This window comes from Pleuronectes platessa, chromosome 21 (assembly GCF_947347685.1).
Source record: "Pleuronectes platessa chromosome 21, fPlePla1.1, whole genome shotgun sequence".
In the NCBI taxonomy this organism is placed as follows: domain Eukaryota; kingdom Metazoa; phylum Chordata; class Actinopteri; order Pleuronectiformes; family Pleuronectidae; genus Pleuronectes; species Pleuronectes platessa.
In genome coordinates, this window is record NC_070646.1 from 11,479,730 (window position 1) to 11,491,603 (window position 11,874).

Below are 11,874 nucleotides of genomic sequence, written 5' to 3' on the forward strand. Positions count from 1 at the left end.
CTGTTTCACTTTCACTACATTCACGTCCAAGCATCATCACGATGAATAAAATAATCACATGATGCTTCTTCCAGATCCCAAAAGACGTAGCATAAATAGTGTTTTATTGAACAGCCGAATGAAGATAAATAATTGCCTCCTTGCATCCAGGTGTAACTGACACACACACAAGCACGCACATCAACACATACTCATAGCACAGTGGTAACATGAATCAAGTTCTGTCAGTGTGGATCTTGCTTGTTAATGTTCAGGTGTTGTCCGTCTCTGACTGACTGGCTGTGACCTGCGAGATCTGAAGCTCACTGATCTGTCTCCTCAGCTTCAGGATCACCTCCTCCTGCTCTTCAACCCTCCTCTGCAAACCATGGATCACCTGAAGGATAAAGGATTATTTGTGATATGGTCAGGAACTTTCAGTGTGATCAAGTCTTCCTGGAGCCAACAATGAAACAAACTGCCCTCTACCACACAGGAATGGATACAATAAATCATTGCTACATTAAGATAATTAACAATTCAATGTTATTTATACTTTTTTCAATAAATCTATAAAATCTTTGTAGATTTTATATTAGTAATGCCAAAATAATTTATTCAGAATTGTTTTTACTGCACAAAAATTCAGGGGTAGCTAATTTTTAAAGCTAAAAGGCTCTTTACCGTGTCTTTGGTGCAGAAGAGTTCGCTCTGTAGAAGCTGGCTGGCCGTGGGACGAACACTAGGCTCTTTACTCGTTAGCTTCATGATGTATTTCGTCAGGACGGGCCATCTCTGGCAGAAGGAGTCTGGGATTTTCCCCTCTTTCAGGTCCCCAAGGGTCCGGACCCTCTCCATCTCTGTCCCAAAGGGCTGGAATAGCTCGAGAGCCAGCACTCCAATACTGTACATGTCTGACTGGAAAACCCACAACAATACAAATCAAATATCATTTTAGTCATGCAACGGATGAAGGTGTAACGACTAAATGATAAAGTTCAAAATGCTTTGAGTATAAACCAATATAAAATCAGTTTTACATGAAAATAAAGTCGGAATTATTCATAGTTAAGCTGTTATAAGAAGATAGGATAACTCCTTTATTAGTCCCACAATTGGGACATTTTCAGTATTACAGCAGCAAGAGTCAAAAAGACATCCGTAAGTAATAAGTAACATGCAGTACTTTAGTGTTAGGAATATTACTAAAAATAAATAGAAATGTAGAAAAATATGAATGTAATTAAATTAGTATATACATTGTAAAGACAAGAAGAATTATATGCAGTTTGAGAATATATACAGTGAATGGATTGCACATGAATCGTGATATTGCACAGACAGATTATACTTTTACTGTTTACCTTTGAATCATAATTGGAGCCATTCAATTGTTCTGGTGCAGCATAGACAACTGTACCAACACCACCAGTGTGCGAATAACCTGCAAATTACACCACTCAGATGATTTATAAGCACACAGCACCATCTATTGGTTCTATGAGGTACTACGTCATGAAAATGTAACAAGGCAATAGGAACATTGTTACCGCTGAGGGGAGACGCGGTGCTTTTGTGTCCATCCGCTATTATTCCGCCACAGGCCAAACCAAAGTCCCCAATCCGAACATGACAGTCCTGAGCATGGAGGAAAATGTTCCTCGGCTGTGGGAAAGAGAAAAAATTATAAATAAAGATGTTAAGATGCAATGTCTAAGATTTCCACATGTGTGATCCCATGGTTTCATGCAAGTATTGAGGGGCAATATGAATACAATATTACTTATCTAGAAAATGTATATTTCTCCCTCTATGGCTCTAATGGGAAGATAGATGGTACAACACTGTGATGTAGATACATCAAAAACAAAATGAGAAGTGATTCTGGAAAAACGCACTTTATGTACTGCAAAATGATTGATTAAAATGCACTGTTAGCATTTACATAGTAATAATTCCCCTGCTTTACTAAGATAAAACTATTGAAGAGCCACAAACAAATAGCCTGGATGCCAGACGACCTTAGCCCCGCCCACAACATTTGAGGTCATACTCACAACAACGTCAGGCTAACAAACAAAGGAAAAAACTGTTAAATACTCCAAAGGTGTCACCTTTGGAGTATTTAACTAGTCCCTGTACTTGTCTCCCTTGCACAGCAAGAGCTTATCTGTGAAAGGAAGGCCGTGCATCTAACTTAGACATCTAACTCTGAGACCAGAGTTGAATAAATCAGACGCAGCGAAACCACCGAACGGAGAAAACGGAAGTAGCCGTTGAAAAAAATTACACACTGAAAAGGGAAGTAGTAGCAACTGCAAATTTAATCGTTCTTCCTTTCGAGAAATTAACGCCTGCAACCACAAACTAGAATAACCAGATTCTGTTAACCACTCCCCTCCTGAAAGACTAAGTACAGACAGCAAGGAGGCTGCGATGTCTTGTCATGCTGGAGGAGCAGAGGGACCATGAAGACACGAGCAGTAACATGATTATGTTTCACAACAATGAATTCTATACCGCTATTATGGATGAAGATGTGGGACGTATTGAAGATATGGTGAAAAAGCACGGGAGCAACCTTCCCATCCAGGTACAAGTGGGTGAACCTGGGAACATTTTCTGGAAGGTAAATGCAACAATGCAGACTTTGTTTTAAAATTACTGACTCAGATAAAGTTTTGAAATATTTTTAAACTTCCCTTCACAGAAAACACTCTCACATAGACCAAAACGCAGCAAGTTATTTATCTAAATATCCAGAAATCTTGTACGTACTAGCATGCATATAGATAAGGGTTATCATATAAATACCCTCAAATGCCGATGCTGCAATGGGATCAGATTCTGACGGTAAAAGGAAACAGTTTAAAAGGGAGTTGCTTGTGTGGCGTTACACTACAACATAGCTTTGTTTTCCAGTTTTTTCACTTTGTCTTGACTTGTCTTGCCCCAGGGCCCCCCCCTTCACCTGGCTGCCTCTTACAGAAGAGTAAAGAGCATGCAGAGCCTGTTGTCATTAGGAGCAGACCCTGGCCTCAGGTGTGGACACAAACACACACACAAACACACACACGGAAAGTCCATCAATATCTCAGGGTTGGATCAGGTGGTTTATTCATTGTGTATGCCTATTGTTTAGTAGGAAAATAAAGTAACTCAGCTAGAGTTGATGAAATAACAATAAGTGAAACAATATGCACATCCCTGGCTGCTTTTATCTACTACAGTAGAAATCAACCATTTTCCTCTGCATCAGTTTTACTGACTCAGCCTCCGTCACAGGGACCAGCACGGTCGAACCACATTACACCGGGTGATAACCAGTTGGCCGCATACCTCGACTCCTTGGACAAAACCAGATTCCAACTTCCAGAATGTTGTGATCGGCGCGCGCAGGAAGGCAGATGCCTGTCTACAGCTCCTCTGTGAGCATGGTGTGAACGTCAATGCAGAGGTGACTACTTTTTATGGTTGATAGCCCTAAATCAATAAATTTGTGATTAAAGTTATGATTGGTCGATGTACCCGTCAGTCACTATCTGCCTGCACGCACCCTGCCACTGCTCTCACTGCGCTTGACCGGAGTCTTCAGCCAAGGAGACGTACACCATAACCTACATAGAGTTGAACCTGCTCTGGCTAGCTTTACCAGGATTACCAATCCTAGCTTTAATCTCCTGTCAGCGAAATTCCTTGCCCAACATGGACAGAGTTAAATTCTATTGTTCAAAAAGTAATTTGCATTGGTGACTAAGTATTAAAGGGTGGTTTTTCTTGTGCTTCCTCCTTAGGTAGAGAGGGAGAGTCTGGAGACGGCTCTCCACCTATCAGTGCGCTTTGCTGCTCTGTTTGCAGTCCAAACCCTCACCAGCCACGGTGCTGAGGTCGATGCCGTGAACAGCACCGGGATGACGCCCTTGCATATGGCCGCAGGGATCCTTCATAAGGACATCCTTGTTAACTTGATCAAACAGGGAGCAGATATCAACAGGGTGTGTGTCGTTCCTTTGTTTGTTTTTGGCAGTTGTCAGTTGCTTATATTTTCACAATAAAACACAAAAGACAACCATGGTGATAGTGTTTGTCTTTTGTGTTTTAATGTGAAAGGAAAATATTGAAAGATTGAAAATAATAAACCAAATTCATTAATGGGGCTTGTTACAGGCAACATACAGTCTAATAGGCGGCTGATTTTGACAGATTTTTCTTCTGGGGTCAACTAACAAAATAGAACTTATTGAAATATTTTATACATTTACTTAATTTAACATCAGAATACTCATCAATTTATTAAGTACACTGGATTATTTAATGTTTTTTAAGTGTCTATTGAGCTTTATTTTTTATTTTATATTTGAATGACTGCAACTTGCCATAGAGAAATAAAGATTTAATTGTTAAACACATCTGAATCAGATGTTAATCTTGTTATGTTAATGTTTAAGAATGAAAAATGTTGTTATGTATTCCACCTGAGATAAAAGATAAAATCTCTAGCTAAAACACATGCAAAAAGATTCTGCAGCTTAATTAAAAGTAATGTCAATTCTTGACTGTTTTCAAGGGGGTGAAGCACACAGGAAGCACAGCTTTACACCTAGCTGCTGTGGCAATGGCCATGAAGAGCGCTAAAACCCTGGATGACGACATCAACTGCATTTCCAAGCTGCTGGAGCACGGGGCCAAGACCGACAGAGAGAACAAGGCCGGACTTACACCTTTACAGGAGGCATGCTGCATGGGCAATGAGGAGCTGGTGGACCTGCTGCTCAGGTACGGAGCAGACATCAACAAGCTGAGCCGAGCAGGGGAGAACTGTCTGTTTCTGTTCCTGAACCACGGGACCAACGTAAACAACAGCTCCCTGCTGGGGAAACTAGTCAACCTGACATCCCCGCTCACCGTCTACAACCAAAAAGGTCTCCTTCCCTCAACCTTGACATTACCGTGTTTCTGCAAGCAGCGAGAGCAGCTACTTAGACTCATTCAACAACCAAGAAGGCTTCAGGATATTTGTAAGAGTTGTATTTATCTAAAACATGTACAACACAAGAAAGGGGAACTGACAAAAATACTGCCCGAGAGGCTGTGGGACTTTGTCTTCAACTCCTGGGAGAACGTACAGGACATCTCCTTTCTGACTGATGACGGACTTGTTAAATAACAGCTAGAAACACAATTTAAATCTAAAAACAACACATATGAACAGATGCCCATCAATAAAAACCATGAAAGCATCTTACCTTCAGGTCTCTGTGCATGATTCCTCTTGAATGAATATACTCCACCCCTTCAAGTATGTTCCTCAACAGGCTGAGAGTTTGTTCAGTATCCACACATCCATACGGACCTGTCATAGAAGCCATGGGTCAAACGGACATTAAACAAGTGAGACCTTCACAGAACGACTGAGGTCACTTCTCCAGCAGGATTCAAGTCTAATTAAAATTTGCCTGTTACTACTCTAATAGGAAGACATATAATTAATGGAGCCATTTGTTAATATACAGTTAAGATTTTTCTCGTGCATTTTATAAACTTTTTCTCGAAGACAAATCTGCAAAAGGTTTAACCAACTTATTATAGTGCAGACCTTACCAGGTGCTAGTCAAAGCATTTGCTTGACCACTATCATTATTTGATTAATAGTCATATTGATGACATGTTAATGGATAATACTAAATAAATTCTTATTTTTGGACCCAGTTTTTGCACGTGTGTTCTTTGGGAATATAGAAAGGAGAGCCGTTGAATCAGAGGTGATCAATTGAATTAAACTGTTGAGATTTGCTCCAATAGGGGCCGGTTCCCCCATTTTATGACTGCGTATTACTGCTTTTGGCTAAAAAAAAATAATTGTGTGCTTTAAAAAAAATGTAATGCATAATGTCTTATACACTTACATTTGGAGGTTTGTTCTTCTTTGGGCTTTTCATTTCTCTCAGATATCCAGTCCCTCAATGAGCGCTCACAAAGCTGCATTTGGATGTAGAGCATCAGGTGGAACTGCACCTGCAGATAAAGAGGAACTGTAACAGAGAACTTACCCTTTTAGGTGTATATTTCACTTCAGCACTTGTTCTGTATTTCAGACGTGCACTGAACTCTTGACAATCTCCTTAAATCTTCTGAAGGGGCGGTTTATGAAAACGCAAATGTCAAAGTCTGTTGCTCCTGCCAGACTTCGAGTAAGAACTCAGAATGAGACCATGTGAGAACACAGCAGGAGAGTGACCGGAGGAGTCACACCGAGTGAGCGGGCACGTTGATAAGGTTTCTATCATGCAACAGATTGAATACAAATAGAAGCCATACATGTCACAAAAGTCCATGGCAAAAATGATGAGTCAAATCATGACATAATAAGGCAGAGTCCTTAAGTTTGTAGAGACAACAGTTCCCATACAGATGACGAGATTCAAGAGCTTTTGGTGAAACGGGCCAACACTGGTGTCGATGTGCTTTAAACAATAATGTTTTCTCCTCAGTTGAATTAAACCATAATGTCCAGACACCATTGTGTGGATATTCTCCAGAGTTCATGTCTGAAAATGGCTAAAGAAACATGTGTGTTTTAAAATGATGTTTATCTCTCATGTAGTTGGTCTAATGCCTGAGTGACAAGCTCCTACCTCTGTAGAAGTTGGGAATCCGTCAGCCCACTGTTCGTCGATGCAGGACTTGTCGTTCAGCTCGATCCTACCAGACTCCTCCTCTAACAGTTCGGAGCTGTCCCAACCCATGGCTGGACATTTGGAGCTCTTTATGGGACCTTTTTGCCCCAGAAACACACAGGGGACGTAGTTCTCCGGGATGCGGCGCATCGTCTGGGGACACACCACCTGGCCCTTCTCTTGGGCTGGACCGAGAGCTTTGACAGACGGGGTCTCACTCATGGACACTTTGTCACATGCAGCTGCATCTGTTGATGCTTGAGTGAGGCTTCGAAAAACTATAGACAAGCTGTCATCAGAACTGCAAAAAGAGTTTCAGGTTATTGAGCACAATTAAAAAGTCATCAGCAAGATTTATAAGATTGGTTGGTGATAATGTTCACACTGATCTTACTTGTCCTCTAGTTCAGGTGAATCCAGCTCAGGCAGGAGAGACTCTGTAACAAAGACCGTTCACACAAAGTTTGACTGGTGCACTGATTCTCAACCTGGGGGTTGTGAGATACATGAGATTGATATGAGATCATTTCTGTGGCAGTCACAAGATAATTTTGGGGGGTTGTGTGTACCAGCCTGATCATACTGATGGGTGATGACTCATGGTTAAGAACCACTGATGATACAGTCATATCATTCATCAGTATGTCATTGAACTTCAGCCGAACACACGTTGCAGGGCAGCACTTAAATACTCACGTGGTGCAAGCTGAACATGTTCCATCCATGCAGTGTGATAGCCCACAACATTTACATGCTGCAAGCTGGACAGCACTTTGACCTCCCTGAGGACCTACAGTCAAGAAGAAAACAAACATTTAAATTTGTTATAATGGGTGTGTTACATCTCTGCTGCTGCTGATGAAATACCGACCACCCACCTTCATGCAGTCATCTTTGGAGACTTTTTTGATGAGAATTTTCTTCACAGCATAAAATTGTCCATCAAGTTTGTTCCTAACCTGCAAGATCATCAAGATAACATGAGTGTGAACTCATGTCTTATAGGGGAGATGGACCGGAGGAATTGTGTGGATTAGAACAAAGTAAATACCTTAAAAACGTTTCCATATGATCCTTTCCCAACCCTAAAGAGTTGTTCAAACTCACTGAGATACCGCGACGTCTGTGCTTGAAAAAGTCCCTCCTTAAGTCTGCGGGAGGGAAAACAAAACGTCTTACATAACACTTAACTAACAACAAACCTCATTACATAATAATTTAATATTTCTTGGAGGCAACTCAACATCTGAATGACACCAAGTGCACCTTACCTTACTTGAAGATTATACGAGTTTGTGCCAAGACCCTGTAAAATAGAGGAAACACACTATGTTCACATTGGAAAACAAACACAGAGAGCAGAGCACGACAGAGTCAAATATGCAATATATTAATCAATTAGAATACGACTAACCATTAAACTGTGAGCGGAATGTGCTGCTTTGACCAGGGCTTTAAAACCCTCACTTTAGATCAAAACGTATTGGCAGCTTTTTAAGACATGTCCGGTTACCTGCGGGTACATTGAGGAGTTGGCAGCGTTGAGCAGCTCAGTGAAGGCCCGGTTGTGTTGCAGTCGGATGGTGCTGAACTCGTCACTTATGGCCAGAGGTGAGAGGAGTTTCAAGGCGGCTAAATGCTGGCCAATGACTGTCAGAGGGACGACAGAATTATTTGTGAATGAATTTGCAATGGAGCCCAACAGTGACGGCCCAGTTTTAGAGCCCACTTATGTTCCGGGGGGGAAGATTTCCCATTCATTTTTCTCCATTGATGTTTCAGAAAGTCCCTATAAGGCCTACCAGCTGAGGCCATTAAGAGATGGATCATGACAATAAAACATATGATTTGGTGCAAAAATATATTGGAAATCAGAAAAGCAGGTAAATGTACAAGACCGTGTATATAATTATTTTTGGAGTGAAGGAACGACGCATTCCATTAACCATTGCGAATGATCCTTTAGTTAATATCATAGAGATCTGTGGCTTCTTCAGGAGCATAAAGCATCATGTCACAGTCTCGTAGTTTGTGGCAAGTCTGCACTGGATGGTTACAATATTATGGCTGATAATCAAATTCTCTACTCAGAAAATGAAAGGGATTTTTACTTCCGGAACCACACTGTCGACCTCTATGAACAACAAACACTCATCTAAATTACTTCAAACAGTCTGATATAGGGACTAGTCATGCATTTATTTTTTTAACCAGTGTTATTGCTCTGTGATTACCTTTGAACAGCCTATGTGATCGTGTTGGATTCCTCTCGTAGAAGAAGCACAGCTGCTCCAGAAGAGAGCCCAGGAGAAGGTGGTTGGGGATCGCAGAGGCAAACTCTTGGATGGACGGGTAATGTCTTCCTGCCATTAACACCTCATGGTTGTTATCTGTGTCAGAAGCTGAGTATTGAAAATGAAGAGGAGAAGGAAGCAGTTGAGAATTACCATTTTTTAAATTAACAGTTTTGATGTGATTCTTTGTTCAGTTTCTCTTTGGCATAATTGTTACTATAAAACACCCCCTCAATAAACCCAAACGAAATATTGTAGCGCCAAAAAAGGATTTAGATTGTTATTTTGTTCAAATTTCAATCAAATCAAATATTCATACATACGGAATTGCAACTGTCTTACCTTCTTCAATAACTTTTGCAATCATTTCAACAATCCCTTTTTCTCGTAGGTCCATTTTCCTGTATAAAACCCTTTTGGTGCAATATTCAAGACTCCGAGCCGTACTATTGAATAATCCTATTCCCCTCCAAGGCCTAAAATGAGCTCATCTTGATTAAACATAAGGGGGTGTCCACAGCAGTAACGCTTATCTGCCTGGTCCAGCGGACACCATCCTCCTCCACCTACCGTACTCTGTAAACACACGACCCAGCTAAGACACTTGGTCACTGTGACAGGACACATTTTCATGTCAGTGTCATCATACTGCAGGATGTGTGGAGTAGCCAGTCGTGGCTTGCTTTAGAGTTAACCTTTTATTATCATAATGTTACTGGACCCATGCAAACGTATCTGTCAACTGCAAGTAGGTTTAAGGGTAAAGGGGTATTCCACCGGTTTTACATGTGAGGGTCAATTAACTTATCGTTACTAATCAAACTATGAAAACGGGCTGCACCAAGTCTTGTGGAGGCACTGGGCTAGACTTTCTCTTCCCCCAAAAGAGGAAGACAAAGTCTAATGGAAGCAATTTTCCAGAGTCAATTTGGGAAATGATCCACTCATTTTGAAACGTGACTCATATTTGGAGCCAACTAAAATGGCAATCAGTAGAGTGCATACTTCTGCCAAGGCCCAACAGTCCCCTTCAAATACATGCCTGTTTTTTTTACCATCGAGTTCCATGAATTATTTATTGAGAAACTCAAAAAAATGCTGTAAAAAATATCCTATTTGGCAATATTAAAGAAAAAATTATTCCTGTTATGGAACATTTTAATGGTGATTATTCCTACAATGTCCAATCAATGTTCATCGGAGGGGGCTTTAAACATGAATAGTTTGTAGTTTGTGTAAAACAAATAAACAGAGGCTTATGTAGAATGGATGACAGCCTCAAGCTCGGTGAGGGGCTAAAACATATGTGCATGGAAATGCATTTAGTCACCCTGTAGTGTAATAATAACAATCACCGCAAAAGTAGTAAAACAGGGACACACTTAAGTGGAAACACAATAGTCATAACATGGCTGTGTTAGAAGATCCGAGCTCTTCAGGTTTACCCGGACAAGCTGAGGGATCATTGTCTCTGATGTTTTCAGAATATAACAAACTGACGAGCATTTTTGGCAAAACTCCACAAACCAAAGTTGAGTCTGACGAGTTAAAGGTTCAGTGTGTAGAATTTAGTGGTGCAGCTGAATCATCCTCATCATCATCCTCCTCTCTGCTCCTCCCCGACCCCCCCTTCCAAACATGACAGAGAACCTGTGGTAGCTGCAGTTGTCATAACATCTCAAAGGGTGTTTAGTTTGTCCAGTTTGGATTACAGCAAAAAACATGGCGGCCTCCATAGAGAGGACCCGCTCCTAATGTAAATACAATCAGGGAAAGAAAACAGCAATTCGTACACTTGAGATGAAAGACACTAGTAAAAAACATTACCAAGATTATTTTATGATCATTTTCCTTTCACCTTAATCTTAGACACTGAATCTATAAATGGTCGCCGCACAGGTGTTAAACTTTTGCTAATAAAGCTACCGAGTGTAGATGATCCTGGTTTATCAGAATGAAAACACATACATCAAAATGTAATTCGAGTTATTTGATGTTAAGTAGCTGGAGTGATACTGGGATGAGCCCATAACTGTTTACATGACGTATTATTGTGTAACGAGGGCCTTGTACCAGTTCATGCTGGTCAAAGTTTTATTTTCTGGTCTAACAGAGGGATGTCTGTCGCCGACATTTAGCGACTTTACAGTAGAAGAAGAACCAGTGCTTACTGTCGAACAGGACTTCTTCTTCCTCGTCCTCTTCCCTCGCCCAACTCTCCATGCTAACGCTAGCTTTAGCTTCATGTCTCCCGGCGGCTCTCAGCTTGTATCGGACTAAAATGTTGCTGCTGCTGCTGAAACTCTCCTCCGAGCGCAGCGCGCCGGTGTTGGGTGTCGAGCCGAACATGTCTGGACGCGAATCACGATGGTTTGACAGCACACAAATAAAAAGATAGTTAAGAAAACAAACACTGCCCAGCTCACAACAACTACCCCATACCTGCAGTGTGACAACCACAGGGTACAAGTGAGCTTATCAACGGTTTAGTAAACCATCAGAAAAGCTAAAGTCCCTCATATGTCAAAGCCATGCCGAGGACTGCCATGACAGCCCGGGGTTGGTCTACAAATAACCGACAGCGACTTAATATTCCAATATTATGGAACATGTTGCATTTGTAGTTACAACGTGAAATCTACATTCATACACTGGGTTGTGTTTTATCAGACACGCAAATCTACAGCTTAAAGTGAGTGAGAACGAAGCTGCAGCAAACAAGTTATTCGTTTTAGTAAATTGTGAGAAATTTGCACACGGCTCCTAACATCTCGACAGGTCAAAGCGGTGCGTTCATGTGCGTATCGGAAGATCCCTGCTCGCGAGTTGTGAAGTCGTGTTTATGTGCTTTCATAGTGTCTAGAAATTAAACAACTAGGAGAAACTAAATTTGTTATGGTTTCGTGTTTAGGGTGTTTAAACAA

The 11,874-nt window shown here is 41.1% G+C and overlaps 2 protein-coding genes across 5 annotated transcripts; one reads left to right on the plus strand and one right to left on the minus strand.

Moving 5' to 3' along the window:
• Positions 1-65: 65 nt before the first annotated feature.
• Positions 66-11,703, minus strand: eif2ak1 (eukaryotic translation initiation factor 2-alpha kinase 1). 4 transcript variants are annotated; one of them, XM_053414245.1, is made up of 15 exons: positions 11,122-11,703; positions 8,891-9,019; positions 8,170-8,306; positions 7,928-7,962; positions 7,708-7,807; positions 7,535-7,615; positions 7,353-7,446; positions 7,051-7,093; positions 6,615-6,957; positions 5,886-5,994; positions 5,226-5,332; positions 1,530-1,644; positions 1,344-1,423; positions 664-897; positions 66-376 (listed from the first exon to the last, which is right to left on the minus strand). In XM_053414245.1, the coding sequence occupies exons 1-15, from the start codon at positions 11,297-11,299 to the stop codon at positions 251-253; spliced, it is 1,911 nt and encodes a 636-aa protein (XP_053270220.1). In that variant the 5' UTR covers positions 11,300-11,703; the 3' UTR covers positions 66-250. The 4 variants fall into 4 exon arrangements, with proteins under 4 accessions (XP_053270220.1, XP_053270219.1, XP_053270222.1 ...); XM_053414244.1 differs by having other exon boundaries at positions 8,891-9,058; positions 11,122-11,701; XM_053414247.1 differs by lacking the exon at positions 11,122-11,703 and adding an exon at positions 9,293-9,571.
• LOC128427150 (ankyrin repeat domain-containing protein 61) lies at positions 1,960-5,688 on the plus strand. Its single transcript, XM_053414248.1, has 5 exons — positions 1,960-2,608; positions 2,936-3,021; positions 3,265-3,436; positions 3,774-3,974; positions 4,547-5,688. Exons 1-5 carry the CDS (start codon positions 2,426-2,428, stop codon positions 5,144-5,146), a joined length of 1,242 nt encoding a protein of 413 aa, XP_053270223.1. The 5' UTR covers positions 1,960-2,425; the 3' UTR covers positions 5,147-5,688.
• Positions 11,704-11,874: the final 171 nt, after the last annotated feature.

Excerpts from the sequence above, each read along its gene's own strand:
- LOC128427150 (XM_053414248.1), top strand. The coding sequence starts at position 2,426 with ATGCTGGAGGAGCAGAGGGACCATGAAGACACGAGCAGTAACATGATT. Across the intron at positions 2,609-2,935 it reads CTGGGAACATTTTCTGGAAG|GGCCCCCCCCTTCACCTGGC; the intron begins GTAAATGCAACA and ends GTCTTGCCCCAG. Across the intron at positions 3,437-3,773 it reads GTGTGAACGTCAATGCAGAG|GTAGAGAGGGAGAGTCTGGA; the intron begins GTGACTACTTTT and ends CTTCCTCCTTAG.
- eif2ak1 (XM_053414244.1), bottom strand. The coding sequence starts at position 11,299 with ATGTTCGGCTCGACACCCAACACCGGCGCGCTGCGCTCGGAGGAGAGT. Across the intron at positions 7,616-7,707 it reads CATATGGAAACGTTTTTAAG|GTTAGGAACAAACTTGATGG; the intron begins GTATTTACTTTG and ends ATGATCTTGCAG. Across the intron at positions 377-663 it reads TCTTCTGCACCAAAGACACG|GTGATCCATGGTTTGCAGAG; the intron begins GTAAAGAGCCTT and ends TTTATCCTTCAG.